This window comes from Odocoileus virginianus, chromosome 17 (assembly GCF_023699985.2).
Source record: "Odocoileus virginianus isolate 20LAN1187 ecotype Illinois chromosome 17, Ovbor_1.2, whole genome shotgun sequence".
NCBI classification, from domain to species: Eukaryota; Metazoa; Chordata; class Mammalia; order Artiodactyla; family Cervidae; genus Odocoileus; species Odocoileus virginianus.
The window spans coordinates 30,575,345-30,597,547 of record NC_069690.1 but is presented as its reverse complement, the minus strand read 5'-3'; the positions used below and the strand labels follow the sequence as shown (position 1 = coordinate 30,597,547).

Here is a 22,203-nt window from a genome sequence, read left to right as displayed (position 1 = left end):
TCGATGGATGTAGAGATTATTGTACTAAGTGAGGTAAGTCAGACAGAGAAAGACAAATACGATACGATACCACGTACACGTGGAATCTAAAAAAAAAAAAAATGATACAGACAAGCTTATTTACAAAACAGAAATAGAGTACAGAGGTAGAAAAGAAACTTATGGTCGCCAGGGGATGGAGGGGGAGGGATAAACTGGGAGACCGGGACTGACATGTTCTCACTACTGTATGTAAGCTGGGTAACCTAAGAACCTACTGAGCAGCACAGGGAATTCTCCCCAGGGCTCTGTAATGGCCTATGTGGGAAAAGAACCTTAAAAAGGAGTGAATATATGTATATGTATACCTGATTCACTTGGCAGTAAACCTGACACTAACACAACATTATAGACCAACTATACTCCAATGAAAACTTTTAAAAAAATCAAAGAAAAAGTATGTATTCTCACCCTACATTTGAGAGGGGGGGGGGGTAAAAACCATGTTATAAAAGTAACATATATTCACTTCAGAACATTTAGAACTAAATTTAGAAAATCACACAAAATATTCTAAATTAGCTATTCAAAGAAACATGTTGGTTTATATCTTTCTAGCTTTTTTCCCAATGATATGTCTACTTTAAAAACAACTGAGAATACAGTGAACTGTGGCTTTATTATTCTATTTTCAATATCTCTTAATAATTTCCCTATGCCATTAAGAATTACTGTACATCATTATTATTAATGGGGCTTCCCTGATAGCTCAGATGGTAAAGAATCCGCCTGCAATGTAGGAGACCTGCAAAGTAGGGTCAGGAAGATCCACTGGAGAAGGGATAGGCTAACCACTCCAGTATTCTTGGGCTTCTCCTGTGGCTCAGCTGGTAAAGAATCCTCCTGCAATTATCATTAATAGCTACATGGCCTATTTGGTGGGCAGGCCGTGATAAATTCAATCAGTATGTCTACTTAGTATTTTTCCATTGTTTTAATTAGAAATAATGTTGGGATGAATATGTTACAGACAAGTCAGTGTTTACAGTTCTGATTATGATAAATTCTGAGACTAGGTTCCCAGGTCACCGGGGCAGATGACGTGCACAGTTTTAGGGGTTTTGACTTGTACCCCAGCCTGTACTCGAGAGTTTATACTCTTTGTCTCCCTCCCAGCGGTGTATGAGAAAGTCTGTTCCCAGGATCTGTATCAACACTGGGCGTGAGATTCAAAACAAAACAAAACAACAAACTCAAACAAATTCGCTGAGACAGTCTTATCCCCATTTTATAGATAAAAACAGATTCGGAACCAGGACCTGTACTCAGATTTCCTTATGGGCTCATTCATGTACCCTGGGGGTTCCCCTCTAACCAGTACGTGGGGGACACTAGTCTAATGCCACTTACTGATCACTTCTGGGGTCTGCTGGGGTCTTTAGGCGGTGGCCTTTGGCTTGGAGCAGCCTCCTGTGGAATCACAGTTCCTTTAGTTCACACCACTGCATACATAGCCTAACTTCCTACTGCGTCCCCTGAGATGGAAATGACTGGGAGGCACAAATTATTTTCATAAAAAGGGACAGACTTGGGATGTAATACACTGTGCAAGACAGACATGGTCTTCATCCTGGGGGTGATTATTCTGGGGTGGGAGACAATAAGATAGGCAGGACAATTGGGTGGGGAGAAAGCCGCCAGGGAGCAGGAACCCAGTTCTGGGGTAGCAGGGGTTTGGGGTGGACACAGGAGGTTCAGGGACTTTTAAGCCAAGCCTGGATAGACAGATGGGGGGCAGGCAAAGGGTGGGGAAGCGTGTTTCAGGGGTGGGAGGGGTCAGAGAGCATAGGTTGTGGAGGCCATGGGGAGGCCTCTGGGCAGAAGTCCTTTCTGCTGCTTAAATTAAGGAAGAATAGGGTCTGACCTGCTTCTGAGAAGGAGCCCCCTGCCTGCTAGGGGGGACACCATTCACTTCCCTCTCAGAAGAAGTCCACATTAGGTGCTTTTTTTGAGGAAAGTGACTTGCCATCACCACACTATACAATTTTTATCACACGCTCACTTGAGAGAGGGCTTCCTATGGCTCAGATGGTAAAGAATCTGCCTAAAATGCAGGAGATTCAAGTTTGATTCCTGGGTCAGGAAAATCCCCTGGAGGAGGGCATGGCAACCCACTCTGGTATTCTTGCCTGGAGAATCCCATGGACAGAGAGCCTGGCAGGCTATGGGGTTGCAGAGTTGGACACAACTGATTGACTAAACAACAACAAACAACAGCCTGTAATCTACCCTCCAGTTCAGTTCAGTTCAGTTGCTCAGTCGTGTCCGACTCTTTGCGACCCCATGAATTGCAGCACTCCAGGCCTCCCTGTCCATCACCAACTCCCGGAGTTTACTCAAACTCATGCCCATCGAGTCGGTGATGCCATCCAGCCATCTCATCCTCTGTTGTCCCCTTCTCCTCCTGCCCCCAATCCCTCCCAGCATCAGGGTCTTTTCCAATGAGTCAACTCTTCGCATGAGGTGGCCAAAGTACTGGAGTTTCAGCTTCAGCATCAGTCCTTCCAATGAACACCCAGGACTGATCTCCTTTAGGATGGACTGGCTGGACGCCCCCAAACCCACGTGGAGAGAAGGAGGGTGGCAGGGAGTGGGACCCGCTTCTGCCCAGTGGTCTTGGGTAGACTGACACCAGGGCTGTCTCTTTCAAGGCTTCTTTTTCTTTGACTTTTTTTTTCCTGGACAATTTTGTTACATTTTATATACCTTACAAGTTAAAGGAAGCCTTGTTTGAAATAAGGCAGAATAAAAGAGTTAAATAAAAGAAAAGTGAGAGTTTTGGTTAGAGTCTTTGTTTACAGTGAAAATACATTAGTGAAAGAAGCAAAGGGCTCTTTTTGAGACTGGAAACAGGAAGAGGAGGAGCAAGAATAAAGAGAAAATAAATCAAGTGGGGTGTCTGGGTTATTTTTTTTAAATTCTGATTTACCATGAAATCTTTAAATATCATGGTGATACTAAAGTTGCTTAGGTTTATCTGTTTTAATAAAGACATCTGTTTTTGATATACAGAAAGATTAAAAAAGTATGATCATGTCTCATCTTGGTTACACACAACTATGGTTTTCTGCCTTACTCTCATAAAATATGCTCAGAGCTAAATCTCAAAGACTTGAAGAGAAATTTTGTAAAACACCGATTTCTTGTTATTTTAGGTCAGTTATTTATCATACTCTTTCTCTTAATCATACTGCTCAGCCCTTGATCAAAAGACCCACCTCCTCTCCCCATTCCTATGGGTTCTAGTAAGTACCGTGAACCTGGAGAAGGACACCCTCTGCCCCGTTATTTCTCCTTTTATCACTTATTCTTTATTCAAAATTTTTGTTTACATTTTTATCACTCTTTTTTGCTCCACTCATCATTTAATTTCCTTAGCAGTTCATCTCCACTTCAAGTGCTACTCTGAGGCCTGATTTCGAGACCTAAGACTGGGAGGAAGGTTAATAAAGAAGCTTCCTTGGGTTTCCTTGGGCTGGGGGTGACCCCAGAGAAAGAGGGCCTCGAGAATGTCAATTCTTAATTATAAATTATAAAGGCATGATGGAGTGAAACATGTTTCTAAAGATAACAATTATAACGGAAGAATATTTCTATCTCTGATTATAACTTTAAATCAAGAATTTTATTTTATTAGAGCAAATCACAAAAATATAAATCAAAGCCAGGAAAAACTAGGTTGATCACATGAAAAACATTTTTTTAAAATGTGCTCTTACAAATCTACCACAGTAGCTGTAATGGCTTTCATTGAGAACCGAGGAATTAATATGTCTGTGAGTGGATACTGCTGAAACGAATTTATGAAGGAGAGATCATAAAAGCAGGTGAATGGGCGTGATGACGTTGCAAACATTTCTAATTGTCAATAAAACAGGAAAAACAAAAGTACAAATAAGGAAAACAGCATTACTTGATGGATGGGGAACAGAGGTGGGAAAAGGACCAGCAATTTTCTTGAACTAAAATAAAAAAATTCTTTCATATCCGTTTACTCATTCATGCAAATAGATTCACGGCTCATGCTGAGGGTGGAATGATGGTTCATTTCCAAACTCACATCCAAAACTGAATTACATTTTAAATGGAGATACCTTTCTACTGAGCACCAGTGTGAGGTCTTTCTACTCTGGCGTTTCCTGCCCAAGGCTACTACGGAAAAGAAACTAATAGATCCGAGTGGGGGGAAATTTGCTAACACGTTTCTATGAATTATTTATTCTTCCCATAAAATCTAGTATTTCTTGGTTTACTAAACACCAACCTTTAGTAGCTCTATCAAAGTGTAATTTTCTATAGAAATTAGGAACAAATGAGAATATACAAGCTTTAATTTGATACCTACTTATTCCACTTAAACACAATTTAAATTGCCTGACTTTTAAATGAGTTACTGGAGAAATGTGGCCTTTCTGTTTAAGCAATGTGTCAGAGAGGTCTATGAAATGTTATATGAAATCAGGAAGGTGTTATATTCTAAGCGACTCTGCAGATAATTGGTTTACACAAAAACTAATCTCATACTGCTTGGTCATTTTTCCAGAATAAATGATTTTTAAATTATAAAATAAAATTCCCTTTCTTCAAAAACAAAAGGAAACTCAAAAGTGTAATCAAACCAAGCTAATTTAACTTTAATTTCCTGAATAAATCCCACATTTGAGCTTTGACCTGAGTTTTTTGGGGGAAGTCGCCACAAATAACTGTTTTGAAAAGAGGTGCTCTTACAAATCTACCACATTAGCTGTGATGGGTTTCATTGAGAACTGAGGAATTAATATCTCTGTAAGTGGGTATTGCTGAAACGAATTTATGAAGGAAAGATCATAAAAGCAGGTGAACGGGTGAGACAGGGATCCCGGATCTTCCAGGGACCTGGGGGTGACAGAGGAATTCAGAAGGTGGTCCCTGCTCTCACGGGTGTGAGGAAACACTGAGAGTGGACCACTGCACTGGAAACCTGGTTTTCATGGACAGAAATGAACAATAGGAATCTTCTCCGTAAGAATTTCAGAACCTTGGTGCAAACTGCACCTTCTTTTTTAATTGGAGCATACTTGCTTTACAGTGCCCTGTTAGTTTCTGCTGTGGAACAGTGTGAATCAGCTCTCTGTACACATATCCCCTCTCTCTCTCGCCTCCTCCCCATCCCTCCCCTGCCCCACCCTCCAGGTCATCATAGAGCACCGAGCTCGGCTCCCTGTGCTATACAGTAGCTTCCGGCTAGCCATCCAGTTTACACGTGGTACTGTATATATGTCAACGCCATTACCTCAGTGCGTACCCTCCTCTCCTTCCCCCAGTGTGTCCACAGCCCCTTCTCTATGCCCGTGTCTCTCTTCCTGCCCTGCAGATAGGTTCATCAGTACCATTTCCCTAGATTCTGTATAAATACATAGGTTAATGTATGATGCTTATTTTTCTCTTTCTGACTCACTTTATTCTGTATGACAGACTCTAGGTCCACCCACGTCTCTACAAATGGCCCAATTTCACTTCTTTCTATGGCTGAGTAGTATTCCATCATACATACGTACCACACCTTTATCCATTCATCTATTGATGGACATTGTACCATTCATCTTTATATGCCCTGTGCCTAAGGCTGGGGCCCAAAATGTTGGCTGAAATAAACACTTACAAATCAGACAAGACAGAGAATGCGGTCTTAAGATGACTGCTCCCATAACATCAGTCAAGGGGAATAGCATTTAATGCTGGCAAATCATTTCACGTCGTCTCATTTGAAAGGAAATGGCACCCCACTCCAGTGTTCTTGCCTGGAGAATCCCATGGACAGAGGAGCCTGGCTGCTACAGTGCATGGGGTTGCAAAGAGTTAGACACAACTGAAGTGACTTAGCACAGCACATGTGAAAAGAGAGGAAGTGAAGTGACAGGAGGTTAGACCAAATGATTCCAGGTTATTAATAAAGGTGTTTGCTCCTATGACTTATTTCTCACGTGACTGCAAGGGATTGGTTGTGTAACTGTGATGTGATAGTTAACTCTTTATATTCATGGTTCTTAGAATATTGTAGGTATTTTCTGGTTGTAAACAGGGGCCTGGGGGCCAAAGGATCTCCCATGCCCAGGACTGCTGTCAACAAATATTCACAACTCTCAATGCTTCCAAATAGTCATGAATGCCTTCTTCCTTCTTATGACAAACTATGATGACTCTGAATGATGATACGAAAACAGACTTTCTTCTGCCTGTTCTTCCTACTCTGGTTCGGCAAGATGGAATGATTTTATTTTAAGGACAAAGTTCCGGACATTAGCATCACTGTTCTTAAAGTTGAGACCAAATCTATTCTTTCTGCCACTTTTAATGACTGGTGAACACTAAAGAAAAAGAAATTTCTACACTTATAAAATGTTTATGCTCTTATTACATTTGCAGTATATACACACCGAGAGACTAATCATAACCACCCGGACCCTGCAGAGCTTCACCCGGGCCGGTACGTGTCTACTAGACCAGCGTGACAGGGGGATGAATAACATTCCCAGGTCCCCTGCAGCCCGCTAAATGTTTACATTTGCTTAAGTGCTTACTGGTAAAACCTTCAGTAAATGTGAAAAATGTCTCCTGTAAATCCCTATAATACTTTGGCTAAACCTCGTTCTTTAAGTTAATAATGCCAACTAAACAATCCATTCATTTCACTTCGAAAACTCAATCTTCATCACTCATTTCACAACCAGGTATGGGCTGCCCCCAATTCCGAGTGTTTTAATTTATCCCCTCGAAGAATAACCTTCCTCTCTGCTCTTATCACTCCATCTCTCTGCTCACAGCCCACACCTAAAGCTTACAAGTTCTGGATCACTCTCGTTGGATCCATTAAGTTGGGAAAAGTAACTCTGACATGTATTCTTTCCCTGTCAACATGAGGGAGCTGGAAAATGGATAATTCAAAGGAGATGGAATGAAAATAACCGAGAAGGCCCAGCCCATGTCTGATTTCTTCAGGGAGCTTTCACTGCCCAGCTGGTCTTTATCTGAGTCTTCCCTTTCTGACCTCCCAGAGAACTTCTCGTTTATACCTCATTCCATTTCCCTCGATCCATGTTTATGGGCTGCCCCCATCTCATCTGCTAAGCATTTTATGCATTTGGCATAATTTTTCCACCCAGATTCGATGCCTTTTGAGCATGATTTAACAATAAAACTGACCGTGCTGGTTCCACTCTAGGTAATCAATACATTCTTAATGAATTGAATTAAACAAGGGAATTATTTAATTCTAAAATATAGAGAAACGTTTGGTCTTGACATCCTTAAGATTAATTTTAGTTAGGAGAGACCAGGAAGAAAAGGTTATTACTTAGAAAAAAAAATACACAAGCTATATATATATCTTAGAAATATGAGTCTGCAGGACTTCAAGTTAGAGAAAGATGTATATCTCTGTTCTGTCTGAAAACTAAGAGGAGAGTGAAGAGAAGACAGAAAACCCCAACTAGAACCAGGAGACACACCTACAGAAGAGCGGCCGGGTCCAGGAGGCGTGCACCTAACATCAGCCCTCAGAACGTCTCCCCGAGGCTCTGACTATGAATCAGAGAAGGACTGGGACGTGCAGAGCATTTTCTGGGTTGGGGAGTGGACCCCAGTTAGAAGGCAATCAAGTAGAATCAGGGCCAAGGGCCCTGCTGGAAAAAGCAGGCTACTGGAAAAAGCAGCCATGTAGGAGTGGCCTGGGTGCTATCCCCCCGTGACCCCCCACCCATGCTTAACTGTCCCCCACACCTTGCCCTCAGCCCTGGCACTGGACCAGGGCTTGGCCAGCAAACCTTCTCTCACCAGGCCTTGGACCTGACACAGAGGACTTGGCCAGCAGGCCTGGGGGTCAAGGCCAAGGTTCCCAGTTTGATGATGAGTCAATTTAAGTGGAAACAGGGTTTGAAGGGGCTTCTCAGGTGGCACTAGTGGTAAGGAACCTGCCTGCCAATGCTGGAGACATAAAAGACAAGGGTTTGACCCCTGGGTCAGGAAGATCCCCTGGAGGAGGGCATGGCAACCCATTCCAGTATCCCATGGACAGAGGAGCCTGGTGGGCTACAGTCTATGGGGTCGCACAGAGTCGGATACAACTAAAGCGACTTAGCACGCACGGTTGGGGTTTGAAGACCCAACATGCAGAGAGGAACGAGGTGGAAGTAAACAGTAGCCTGGACACGGGGGTGGAAGCGATGAGGGGACCACGCCTTCTAGAAGACCAGCAGTTAAAAGAGGAGAAGAGAAGAAAAACCAGATGGAGCAGCTGTCTGAACAGGCTCTTCTCTGCGACAGAAGGACTGCTCATCCAGATATGAAGTCAGAGGGGAAGGACCCAGGGGGGCAGTGGGGCTGGCAGAGGTGCTTGGAGGCCCAGGGAGGCTGAGCCGAGGACCCTCACTCTGCAAGCTGCTCTCCAGGCCCCGAGCTTGGAGATCAGAAGGCAGAAACGGGGTCACCAGCTGCCAAAAACAGGTGTCAGATTCTGGCAGCGATAACCTGCGGTGGACAACACCTGGTCCCATCCTCCCGGAAGAAACAAGGGCTGTCTGAGGAGGAGCTTCTGAGGACATTTACTCTGGACCACTCCTCATCCTCCGACCCCTCCCCTCTGCCACTCAAAAACCACGGAGTCCACTTTATCCGGTTAGGACCAGCGCTGCAAGCAACACACAGAGCTTCATCACACGGAAGGCATTCAGGGACACTGGACACGTGTGTGACAGGTAAGCAGCAAGAAGGAAGGATGATACTCGTGAGGATGTAAAACAACAGAAGGACAGGCGGCTCGGAGCGTCAAACTCCGTCTTGATTTTGCCCTGGACAAGTTCCGCTCCCCCCACATTACCCCCCTTCCCCCGGCGTCATCCAGGCTCCAGAGCCCTGGTCCCCTGGGCACAGCCGTGGCCATGCTGACGCTCAGCCTCAGGGGCACAGATGCGGGGGTGTGGGCCCCAGTTAACAGAGGTCAGGTCTGCGGGGAGGAGCCGATCCTGGGGGGATGAGCGCCATCCTGACCCTGGAGCTCCTATCTCCAGATGTCCTCAGATGCAGACGCCAAGCTCTCTACCAAATGCACCGAGACTCCAGTCCAGCCTCGGGCCTCAGGAATGCTTCCTCAGTGATGTGGAGGACACTGTACTCAAGTTCACCAGGTGGCCCCCGAGCCATTAAAGACTCTGATAGATAATTCTGCCACAGAGGCCTGGAGCCAGAGTAAAAAGCAGAGGGCCTCGGGGTCAAGTGTTTCCACAGGAAACTGAACCAGTCATCTGCAATTACTGCTTTCCAGACGAGACCACCAGAGGAACTCACGACCGGCCCTGCGAGAGTGAGGAGGGGTTCGCACATGTCATCTTAATATAAAAATGCCTCTTCCCTCCGCTAAAGAGAGAAGAAGCAGTCTTTTCCCAAATAGTTAATGCTTTTTTTTTTAACTGCTTTTTTTTTATACCTTAAAAATTTTAGACACGCAGAATTGGCATTTTATGTAGGTAACCGACAGACAGCTAAAAGAGCTGTCCTCTGTATTCTCCTTGGGAAAACGAAGCAAAGAATAATGCAATGTCATGGATGTTTATGGCCATGAAATGGCATTTTAGCTGTAAAGATTTTTTTTCCCTTTGATTCTCAAAAATGTTACAGAAATTTTTGTGGCCTAAGATGTAAAGGGTGTGCTTTTACTGTAACTACTTCAAAACTAGCCAGTTATTTCAATATGCCTTGTTTATCAAGTATGTATTCAGTGTCAGCTTTTCCAATATCTGAAGTGTCAGAGACAAACAGTAGCTCAGTAAAAAGCAAGGCCTGAGCACGAAGTCTGGTGAACAAAGCCCCAGGATGACTTTCTCAAGACGCTGCGAGCTGCAGAACACTCAGCCCATGCAGGTCAGCCCTAACGTGGAAGTGGATTCAGCTCAGAGTCATCCTCCAGGATCCCCTGAAGTCACCATACAGGACACACAGGCTTATGCATGTACAGTTCTGGGAAACGATGACTAGGTCGACTGAAGTTTGAGGATGGCTGAGTTAAATTAAGAGGGAACAAAAGAAAAGTCTGTATTTACAGGGCTGGGCCCTCAGAGTATCTGCCTCCAAGACAATTCTGCAGAGGCAAGAGGTGGAGAACTGAGAGGGTTCTATGTTGGGGGGGGGGTGGTGGTGGTGGGTGGACGCCCTTCAGTCTTCACGCTGATGATACAGGCATGGACTCTGGCTGTGCTCATGAGGCCAGGGGCAGGGGTGGGGCGCGGCAGTGTTCTTCTCTCTTTATTACTCAAGGCAAAATACAGCGAAAAGGGGACTTCCCTGGTGGTCCAGTGGTGAAGAATCTGCCTTGCAATGCAGGGGACCGGGGTTCCATTCCTGGTTGGGGACCTAAGGTCCCACACGCTGTGCACTCACTAAGCCCACGTGCCACTGTGAGAGTCAGACCACGGCAACAAAAGATCCCACAGGAAACAACCGAGACCTGATGCAGCCACATAAATACATACTTTAAAAAATACAGGGAAATGATCTGGCACGGACACGCAAGGGAACGATTTGTAACATGGAAGAGACACACATTCGAGATTTTACCTGATCTGTCCACGAACCAGAGGTCTGTTCTTTGTCCTGTTCATGTTTGAATCAAACGGAACCTCAAAAAACTGCAAAAAGATTGAAAAAAAAATTAAATACAGCATGAAATAGTTATTTTCTTTTTGCTTTAGTTCTACAGTTTTTTTTTCCAAATTTTGTTTTAATTTTGATACTGCGAATACTCTTGGTACTCTTGAGAGAAAAATTCTCAGTCGGGAACATGCAATACTTTGAAAACCACAGGTTAAGTACATGGTTGCGTTCTTCAAAGCCACTGTTTCAGGTTTAGAGCATTAGTGCCATATACGATTTCAGAATCTTTCAGGCATCCTGAAGACTGAATCAACCAAGAATCAGCTGACCTCGGAAAACAGGCTGCTGGAGTCAAAGGCCAGGAAATATTAATAAGAAGTCAGATGGGGCTGTATACAAGCATTTAATCATCTCCCATTCTCCTACCGCTGAATAAATGTCAATAGCATTTACTCTCACATTTCAGTATTGAAGTTACAAAGGATAGAGGGAGACCATGACTCAGCTGTACATCCATTCATGTGCTGAATACTAGGGTTGTTTCCAGGTTTTGCCTATTAATACTAGAGTCAGTTGCCACTCCCTTCTCCAAGGGATATTCCCAATCCAGGGGTTGAACCTGTGTCTCCTGCTTGGCAGGTGGATTCTTTACCCCTGGGCCACCAGGGAAGCCCCCCATTTCCTACCACTGAATATATGTTAATAGTATTTACTCTTGTGCTATAGGATGACAGTGACAGAGAACCAAGGGATATTGTGACTCAGCTGGAAGAGAAATGAACATGCCCTAGAGATGAATAAAGGGGCTTTGCCTCCTCTTTCAAGGAGTCCGTCAGTGACTTGTTGGTTGTAAGGGGGAGAATTTCATCCTGTTCACTAACGTAATTTTTTGCCACCACCTTATCTGGAAACACGACTGAAGGGCGTGCCGAGCGCCAGGCCAACCAGCGCGAGCCCTGAGGGGTCACTGCCGTGTCTGTTCAGCTCCCCGGGAGCGAGGCCACCCAGACGCCCCCTCCTCCCAGCTCTGGCTCTGGGGCACCCGCAGAAGCACCTGGAAGCTGGGGGTGCAGAAGTGGCCATGTTTACACCTGCAAAATTGGCATGAGGTCAGGCATGACTGTGGCTACACACAGCAGCAGGGACCTGTCGGCTCGCACTGCTGGCCCTGAGGCACCCTGGGCCCGCAGCTGCCCCGGCTCCTGCTGCACCTACCGGGCTGCAGCCCACGCCCGAGCTCGTCCACGTCTCGGGACCTCGGGCCACGTCTGCGTGCTGCTCCATGGCCAAGTGCGCCGCTCTCCTGCAGGCCATCTGCATCATCAAAGGTGCAGGTGTGAAAGCAGCGGGTAACGGACACCGTGGTCCAGTCTGCTCTCCTACATTTAGGATCCTCCTGCGGATTCTGGGTCACTCCTGCCTGCTCTTTTCTGCCTTCCTCAGGCCCAGCACCAGACACAAAGCCTGCATCACACCCAGGGTTGCACCAGCCCATGGCATCCTTACCAGGGATCTGCACCAGGCCTGACCCCTATGGTAGACCCTTGTATCGCTCACAGTGGTTCTCGCATCCTGATCAAACCTTAACTGATACAGACCTCTTCTCTACAACTTTCAACAGGGCCACTGTTTAAAAAAGTAGTTAATGGTGGGTCAGTGGCAAAGAATCTACCTGCCACGCAGGAGTTGTGGGTTTGATCCCTGGGTTGGGAAGATCCCCTTGGAGAAGGGAATGGCTACCCATTCCAGTATTCTTGCCGGGGGAATCCCATGGACAGAGGAGCCTGGCGGGCCACAGCCCATGGGGTCGCAAAGAGTCGGACACAACTGAGCGACAGCACAACAGCACAACAAAACTGTTCAATATGTCCACCTTATCTATGATCTCAATGACAGGCTTCCTAAGAAGTGTGAATTTATCATCCTTAATGTCAAAGAGAGCTATACAAATAGGCACTCAATAAACGACATAGTAAATAAACCATCCCTGAAAATAAATCTATTTGTAGAGTGAGTTACACTTTGAAATGATTTGTAAGTGTTAAAAAATTCTTTGCCTATGAGAGTCTATATTCCCTACTGAAGGAGTTCCAGTTACACACGTCCCGTCTGCTCACCTTCCCTCCCTCCCTCATTATTCAAACACATTCTGTAAGTATTTCTAATAATCTTTCCTTCATGACCTATTAATTTGATTTCACAGGACTAATGAGGATTCCAATTACAAATCATGTTATTTAAATGTGGGTAAGGTGTTATCCAATATAACACAGAAACTCTTGTGTAAATAACTTTCTTGGCAGTTCTCGAGTGTCTGTGCGCACGCACCCACACACATACTCAGTTCAGGAATTCTACTGAATTATTTCATCCGGATGAAAAAGAGACATGATTGTTTCTATGTTCCTGGCAAGTCAGCCATTCAGAGATGGGAACTGAGGCCTAGAACGCAGCAACTGAACCCCAGGATGCCACAACTTGGCACCAGTTTCCGACTCTCACGGATGCTGAAATGTATCAGGACAAGCAATATCTGGGTAGCAACAGCAGCTAACCAAGACCTTCGGGTCCTTTCAGGGAGGGATCGACAAGTCCTCCCAGCACCACGGGATCAGAGCTGCTTCTCATGCGTTTTCTGTAATGCCTTTCAGTGAGGTTCACGGCTTTGGTCTGGCCTCGAAGCCATGTTCCCAGAACATAAAGCAGTGTATCTTCAGGTGAGACATTTAAGCATTTTAGAACATAAGAGTTGGCTTCATCTACTCACATTTTTTCCCCCTGTGCTTTACCATCTTTTCATAATGTAATTATCATTTCAGTTGGCTCCAACTACTTGGAGCCAGAGAAGTAAAACTCCTACAACTGGTATTGAAAATAAAATATCAATGCAGTCTTACCAGCCCTTAGAACATACTGTTCACTGGCTTTTTTATGCATCCTCCCTGCTTTGAATAACACCGGCAGTGGTCCGCTGCTCTGGGGAATGCACGTGGACAACCGCTCAGCCCAGACCCGCGATCTCAGGCCCCTCCTGTGAAAGCTCCGGTCATTAGGTCTCAAATGGCCATGTCACCCCGTGCCTTACCCCATACCTGGACACAGTAGCTGGTTTACTGAGTGGGCATCTCATTCAAACAGTCTCTGCCTGGGGATTTAACAAACCAAAAGCCCAGGAAAGTATGTCCTCCCTCCTCCTGGGTTGCCCGTGGCCACGGAGCAGGATAAATGGAAATGGAGGAGAGGTCCCACATTGACGCCTTGGATCTATTACCTCCAAGGCTCTATCTCCACCTTTTCTAGCCTTGCGTGCATGCGTGCTAAGTCGCTCAGTCACGTCTGACTCTTTGTGACTCTATGGACTGTAGCCCACCAGGCTCCTCTACCCATGGGATTCTCTAGGCAAGAACACTGGAGTGGGTTGCCATGCTCTCCTCCAGGGGATCTCTAGCTTAAGCCACCCCAGTATGGGTCTATCCCTGTAATTCCAATGTCCCAACAGAGGACTGTAAGGACATCAAACATGAGAGCAGTTGCATTGTCCAGGAGGGAATGATATGTGCTTTTTCCTCAGCAAACAACTTCTTTTCCACTTATGTTCATTGCCAAAGTAAGTTTTTGTCCCAGTCTCTTTCCCTTATAAAAACCCATCAACCTTTTGGAACTCCTTTCATCGAAAATCTCTTCTCTTACCCAGGGTCCCGACCCCACCATCCACTTTCCCATCTCTCAGATGCTCCTCCTCATTTCCTGCCCTCCACTATTCTAGGAGCTGCTCTACGAGGCAGACTCTTGGGGTTGCAAATGGCAGAAACACAACCGAAACCAGCTCAGAGAAAATCAGGCCTTTATGTCCTGCAACAGGGCTGTGCCTGCTTTAGGAATTTCTGAGTCTGGCGCCACATGTACTGCCGTGATTCTGGCTCTTTCTATCTCTTGAGTCTCCTCCGGGTGCTCCTGCGTGCAGAAGTCGTCCAGGAAACAAAATGGCCCTGGCAGCCCTAGAAGCTCAAGCTCCTAGTGACCCCAGCAGAAAAGTTAATTTCCTGACAGCTCCAAAACAGAAGTCCAGAACCACCATGGCCATGAATTCTAGGGATGAGGGGGTGATGTGACCACAGGGAGGGAGCAGGTGGAGAGACACAAAGACACAGTACCCCGCTCAAATGACACGGATTGCCTTCTCCAAGACAAATTCTATCCCCAGAAGAAAACAGGAAGACGGCAGACAGACAGATGAACTGAAATTATCTCTAACTCACTGTGAAGCTAACAGCCCCAAATCATTTCATTTCACACATCATACCTATAAAATAACTTGCCCACATTCGTCCTAGTTTAAGACTGAGAGGCATTAATCAATAGAAATGTAATAAATAACTTATATTAATCTTGTCTCAGAATCAGTTTGCGAATCAATAGTTCTATCTGTTTAATAGAGTGGTAAATGGATCATTTTTTCCTCCTCACAGCCACATGCAGATACAAGTCACTATTATACCAATAGATAAATATTTATTAGATGTCTAACATGGGCTTCTCTGGTTAGCTCAGTGGTAAAGAATCTGCTTGCAATGCAGGAGATGAGGTTTTGATTTCTGGGTCGGGAAGATCCCCTGGAGAAGAAGATGGCAACCAGCTCCAGTAATCTTGCTTGGGAAATCCCATGGACAGAGGAGCCTGGCTGGCAGGCTACCGTCTATGAGGTCACAAAGAGTCGGACATGACGGAGTGATTAAACAACAACAAACATGAGATCCTCACTTTTCTATTATAACCATGCTTTTTACATTAGTTCAGTTCAGTTGCTCAGTCGTGTCTGACTCTTTGTGACCCCATGAATCGCAGCACGCCAGGTCTCCCTGTCCATCACCAACTCCCGGAGTTTACTCAAACTCATGTCCATCGAGTCAGTGATGCCATCCAGCCATCTCATCCTCTGTTGTCCCCTTTCTCCTCCTGCCCCCAATCCCTCCCAGCATCAGGGTCTTTTCCAATGAGTCAACTCTTCGCATGAGGTGGCCAAAGTACTGGAGTTTCAGCTTCAGCATCAGTCCTTCCAATGAACACCCAGGACTGATCTCCTTTAGGATGGACTGGTTGGATCTCCTTGCATTAGTAGATAATTATTATTACTCCAAAGAGATGATGCTCTGATATAAAACATACCTATTAACCTTTCTAACAGATAATTACATACTTAAGATACTACTGAATTTTTGTGAGCTAAAATGAAACAGGCACCAAAAGTGGGGAGAAATAGAACTTGGCCCATGTGATGAATTTCCTATTCCCACTCTGATTAATTATATGTTATGCAAAAAGTAGACATATTCTAGAGCTGTCCTTAAGTCAGGCTAGGGAAATACTGACTTTGATAACGAGGTGCAACTTTTTTCTTTCTCTATGCGAAATAACGGGGGCGACATTCTTCTAAAGACCCAAAAGAAAAACAAACGCATGAACCTTGTCAGGGTTTGTTTTTCCATCCATCTTCTCAAAGCTGTCAACAAGTGTCAACGGCCCAAAGCCTCCCAGGTCCAAGATAATGTCTCAGACCAAGTTAAAAGGGATGTTAAATAAATAAGTTAAAGTCCTGGGAGGGGCACGTTATCCAGCAGGGTCTCACATACTACTGCTTGCAGCTCACAAGTCAGTTAAGATATGCACTCAGCCTGGCTCGCTGGTTGTACCAGTGTCCCACTGCCACACCAAGAACCAACAGACTAAGTGGGACTCACTGTTGCCATTGATTCTTCCCCATGAGGCATCTGAAATTAGGTGTGTGCGTTCACACATGGTGACTGGGGCAAAGTTCTCCTCCAAATCTGCTACTCAAGTCATCACTCATTAAGCTGTGTTTTAAGGCTTCACCCCAAAAGGTCACATAACACTTATTAGAACCCTAAATGACCACATCCTGTGAGTAAAAGAAAACTCAAAAAATCACACTGGTTTTGAGGAGCTTCAGAAATGGTGTTCTCGGTCAACCCTTTCCCCTACCAGAGGGCTCTCAATTTACAACACTGCTTTCTGAAAAAAAAAGATGGAAGGAAAGTACACTGAAACATTTACAACTAGGTGGAGAGCATGGAGGGGTGACTACTATTTTTGTATCTTACAGCTGTCTATAAAGACCATATATTTTCTTCCTAGGGGGAAAAAAAGTAATAAAAGTTTTTACCTACATGAGACAAATACAAAACTTGAACAGACTCTCTTTAGATTAACCAATAAAGAATTACCAAATGTATCCAGTATAAAGCTCATATTAGTGGAGCCTTAGCCAATTAGAACCTTGTTCCCCCCAGACAGAACCACATGGTGAAAAGTGGATCCTAAATATTTCCCAGGGACCCCCATTTCCCCATCCTCTGTGTCACTTCTTTCATTCAGGCAACTATTTTATCATTTGGCCAAGATTACATCGCCTCCCAACACTTCCTGTCTGTAGTACTGACCACTACCCTCCCCGCCACCTCCCATCAATTTCTCACACAATAGTCAACACCATCTTTTCAGGTGCAGACCTGATCATTCTAGTTCCCAGCACAGAAGTTTCCACGGCTCCCTGCTGCCCAGGGAGTCAAGTCCGGCCCTCGCACATGGCATGGAAAGCCCTTCACAGACGCTCCGGCCCCTTTCCCTCGCCCACCCTTCTCTTCTCCTCCCCTGACATGCTCTGCTCTCAGGGCCTGACCTCTGTTGGGTCCCCGGTTTGCTGTCAGTTCTCCCACAGCCTGCCACGCTTCTCTGCAGGGGCCCATCGCTGTCGCCATCTGTCGCCAGCTCAGGACCGGGGCAGGGTCTGCCCTTCGTTCTGGTGTTCTGTGCGGGCCTCAGCGGGGGAGCTCTGCCCGACAACCACCCACAGGACCATAAGGATCGCTACAAGTTCACAGTCACCAGCATCAGAGGGGCTTAACACTCACTCCCGGGCCAGCCCCTCTGACCTCTCCAGCCCGCTGGCTCTGCTCCTCTCCACAGAGCTGGTTTTTAGTCTGGTTCGCTCTTAACCCTCCCCATGGACAGAGGAGACTCGCTGACCGCAGTCCAGAGGGTTGAATAGAGTCGGACACGAGTGAAGCGACTTGGCAGGATGCATTCTCAACCCACATGCAACCTCCACCTTCCCTCCACCTGGGCAGGCGACCCCATTCCCTCCCACCTCCCAGAAACACCTATCCACGTGTCAGCCCTTTCCCTGTAGCACATCCGGTCTGCGTCTTTTAGCTGCATTGTTCCTATTCATACCTCAATGTGCTTCATTTCCTCCAACCCTGCATATCTCCTGACATCATCAGCTGATGTGAGCACAAGATTAGCGTTTGGAAACGAAAGGAAATGGTCTCTAACACGACGTGAAGTCTGGGGCCCTCGTCTTAGCCCCAGCATGATTAGTAGCAGGAGGTGTCTGTGGCAAGGTTAAGAACCCTCCAGAAATCTCCCAATGAGCTCCAAGGAATTTCTATTCTAACAGCTGTCAAAGACTATAATCCTATCATTGCAGAAACCATTTTTAAAATGGTTAATTCTGATGGCCAGCTTTGAAGAACAATAAATAAATAAATGCATGAATGTCCACTAAAGAAGACTAATGTGAACAGACTAAATCGCAAATATTTTCTTGAAGCCTACCTTTGAACTCAGACTTCACAGATTAAAAAAAACCTTTCCTCAACTAGTGATACTTCATCCTAATCTAATGAGGACACAAGACTAGCAAGTTAATAAATTCTTGTGGATTCCTCCACAACTATTAAAAAAACAGGCATGGTCACTGAAACCATTAATGGTGATAATATGACAACAGTCTGACCTCTGAAATAGTCCTCTAAAATACCATACAGAGTTTAAATGCCACCCAGAGCATAGAAGATGAACATTTTAAAAGGCAAGATTAAGTAAAATCACCTTTGTCTATAGAGGAATCCACAGCAGAAGAATGATGGTACTCGACAATAAAAGGTGGTATCACAAGTTGAGCAATAAAACTGGCCAATCTGCAAAGGCTCAGATGCTGCCATAATAACATCTGGTCCCAGCGGGGTCGAGGGGTGGGAGCCAGAGAAATCATGAAGCCATCTGAGACGCTCCAAACAAAGAAACTGTAAAATTCTGAACTATAAAGCGAAGGAAATACACTTAATCCCTGAGGAGTTGCAGTATGTATTTCAACTGGGTGATCCCTTCTCCAGTGAGGACGCAGAGACACGCCGAAACCTGGAGTGACACAGAATCTCAACTGACTGGATGTGGCCCGGAGCCAGCCCGCGCCAGCACCCGGGCACCTGTTGGTTTAATCATCGCATTACTCCAGACACCCAAGGCGGCTGGGGGTACGGAGAGGAGGCGGCCAGGGGAATGGGGAAAAATAGGTCTTATTCATTTTGCCTATCAGAGAATGTAAACCTTAAAAAAAAAAAAAAGTTTCATGTGCTTTCTGTAAATGTTCAGTAACGTGTTAGAAGATTAACACATTTCTTCTAAGATGACGGTTTATTTTTTTGAACTTCAGATCCTAGAGGGTGCAAAGGGAGATGCTTGTGAGTAAGCAACTGCCTTACTTACTATATTATCTTAAGCAAAGTGACTTGAAACTCTCTTGAATGACCCTGTTTCCTTCTGTCACTGAGATTCTACAATGGGGGTACAATTACAGTTGCATTTCAACTTTAATAAAATTTCCCTGCTGCCCATTTTCCCGGATGATTCTCAAATAGTCTCCTGCCAATTAGCTAAAATTATTTTTAAATAAGCTTTTGAAAGTCTTTGTTGAAAGCAGGTGTATTACAAAATGTGCTTCTTTAGGAGCTTAAGTGAAAGAGAAAAAAAAAAACTGAAATGGTGAATAAAAACAATGACTATTACATCAAAATAGTAATAGAGATAAAATACCTGTATCAAAAAATAAAATAGCACATAAAATATACTGGGGCATTTTCAAAGCCTTAAGAAGGGAATACAGGTGTTATATGTATAAGTTGTCACTAAGTGGAATACTTTAGACAGCTTTTCACAATCTTTTCTCTTCTCTATTCCCACTGCTTTTCTTTCAGTCTGATGACTGGACATGCCTCAATTCTGTGTCTGATATATTCATAATATATATCTCAGCACAGACTTGGGCCTATGGTTCCTTTGCTGAAAGACAGGAAACGGCTGAAAATCCTTTTGGTAGGGCAAGACACCTGTCATGCACAAGGATGGGATATTGGGTAACTTCCCAGGACCCTCAAAAGTTGAAGTATATATAACTTCTTTCCTGAGAAGCTGAACAAATGCTAGTGATGCAACATGGTTTCCATTTTCTGAGAGCAGAACACGGGCACCGACCACCTTAAAGAATGACCCCGAAATAACACAGTGGTTGATCCACAGGAGAAAAGCTTTCCATCTGTACACAGAATACCTTCAGTCCTCCTGTTAAAAGCAGACTAGGAATTTCCTTTTCTAAGATATGTGAATAAAAATTCCAGATTACTCAGAGTTTCTAGGAAGAAAATGTAGAATAGAGTTCTGAAGTTCATTTCGAGTTTTTCAATGAAAACTTTTTAAAAGTTTTAACTTAATTAAACACAGCATACAGAGAACTTAAATATGACTAACTTTTCTGTTAAATACTAATGTAATCCCAGAAAGCAGGCGAACATTTAAAAATGCCCATGAATTACAGTAGTTGACTAGTGTCCGTGAATTTATTAGTATGATTATGCAGCTTAGATGAATCGAGAAGCCACTTATCGGCCATCAGATTCCAATACTTAAAGAACTGTAGCTGACGACATGTCCATGTATTTTCTGTTTGTATCATTGCCTCAGAGGCAATTCTTAGAATATCGGGAATATACATGTTTCTCTATGTTTGCACAATTATCTGTGTGACTTGGCAATCTAGTTTTCTAAGAGCATTAATGTCTTAATGAAACACTTATTAAGAAAAGGTTTTGACTTTAATGACAACCTTTCTTCTTTCCAGTTTCTTTTTAAATACACTCTCGTGGGAGGGCTTCCTAGGTGGCCTAGTGGTAAAGAACCTGCCTGCCATTGCAGGAGATGTAAGAGACATGGGTTCGCTCCCTTGGTCAGGAAGATCCCCTGGAGGAAGGCATGGCAACCCACTCCAGTATTCTTGCCTGGAGAATCCCATGGATAGAGGAGCCTGCTGGGCTACCATCCACAGAGTTGCAAAGAGTCAGACATGACTGAAGGGACTTGGCACAGCACGTGGGAGGGCAGGTTTTCTAAGAGATGTGTGTCCTTTCCTCTTTAATGTTGGTGATGTGGGACAGTAGCAGAAGGAAGCCTCCATGTGGCAATGAGTACAATAGCAAATGACGAGGTGCTGGCACCAGGCAAATGCTAACCAGTACCCGGGGTCATAGTTTACACAGAAAACACGTAAGAACTTCTTTGAATGCACAGTCAATCAGAGATTTTACTTTAGAAATACCAAATGGACCGCAATTCTATGTTTTAAAAAATCTTCCATATCAGGTACTGCTTCTCGCCTGTGAAGTACTGAAATCCTACATTTATGAGCCAGGATAAAATATTAATAGTAAGTAACAAAAACGACGACCACCCCCTCAAAATCTACAACAAATGGAAAAGTAAACAAACCCGTTATAATTAAATCTGTAATGATAAAGAATCAATGTTAGAGAATAAGTGTCTTTATAAAAAAGTCTGCCAAACTACCTAACTGTTAAGACATTTAGTTTAGTTTATCAGTTGACAGTGACCTTTATTCCTCAATGAGACGTGACTAACATATTTCTCATTCTTTAAAAGGAAGTCTTCACAGGGATAATACAAAATAACAAGACAAGTCATTCTTTTTTTTTTTTTCCTTTTTTTTTTTTTTCCATTTATTTTTATTAGTTGGAGGCTAATTACTTTACATCATTACAGTAGTTTTTGTTATACATTGAAATGAATTAGCCATGGATTTACATGTATTCCCCATCCGATTCCCCCCTCCCACCTCCCTCTCTACCTGCTCCCTCTGAGTCTTCCCAGTGCATCAGGCCCGAGCACTAAGACAAGTCATTCTTTAAAGGGTTGGGATTTTGTTAATTGATCTTTAACAGATAAATCAGCACTATGACTTACAGCTAGGCTTAAAGCTCCTAGACACTATCTGCATATGAATTCTTGAAAGAATGTATGAAGAACAGATATAAAGCAGAATCTAGTTTATACTAACATATTTTTCAAAATGACAGCTCTTATAATTAAATATATTTGAGACATCATTTTATTTATCATACTGACAAACATTTTTAATTTTTAAAGATTAAAGTAAATTCTATTAGAAGCTTATTTTTTTTTAAGAAAATTACCATCACAAATCAAGATTTTGAAAGCTATGCAACCAAGAGATCAGATGTAATATTGCAATTAAATGAACAGGCTGGCTGAAGGTTAATGGCCACACATATTACTTAATACTGAATAATCTAAATCTTGTATTGCTTCATAACATGTCAATGAAATTACTATTAAGAATATAAAATGCTTGAAATTAAAACAAAAACAAAC

At 44.1% G+C, this 22,203-nt stretch overlaps 1 protein-coding gene across 1 annotated transcript in view; it reads right to left on the bottom strand.

Annotated features, from left to right (window-relative positions):
- COX10 (cytochrome c oxidase assembly factor heme A:farnesyltransferase COX10) overlaps nt 1–22,203 on the bottom strand; it is a 111,502-nt gene that overhangs the window by 20,012 nt on the left and 69,287 nt on the right. The window contains exon 5 of the mRNA XM_020878127.2: nt 10,627–10,697. Within this exon, the coding sequence (XP_020733786.2) occupies nt 10,627–10,697 (71 nt within the window). The remainder of the gene's footprint in view (nt 1–10,626; nt 10,698–22,203) is intronic.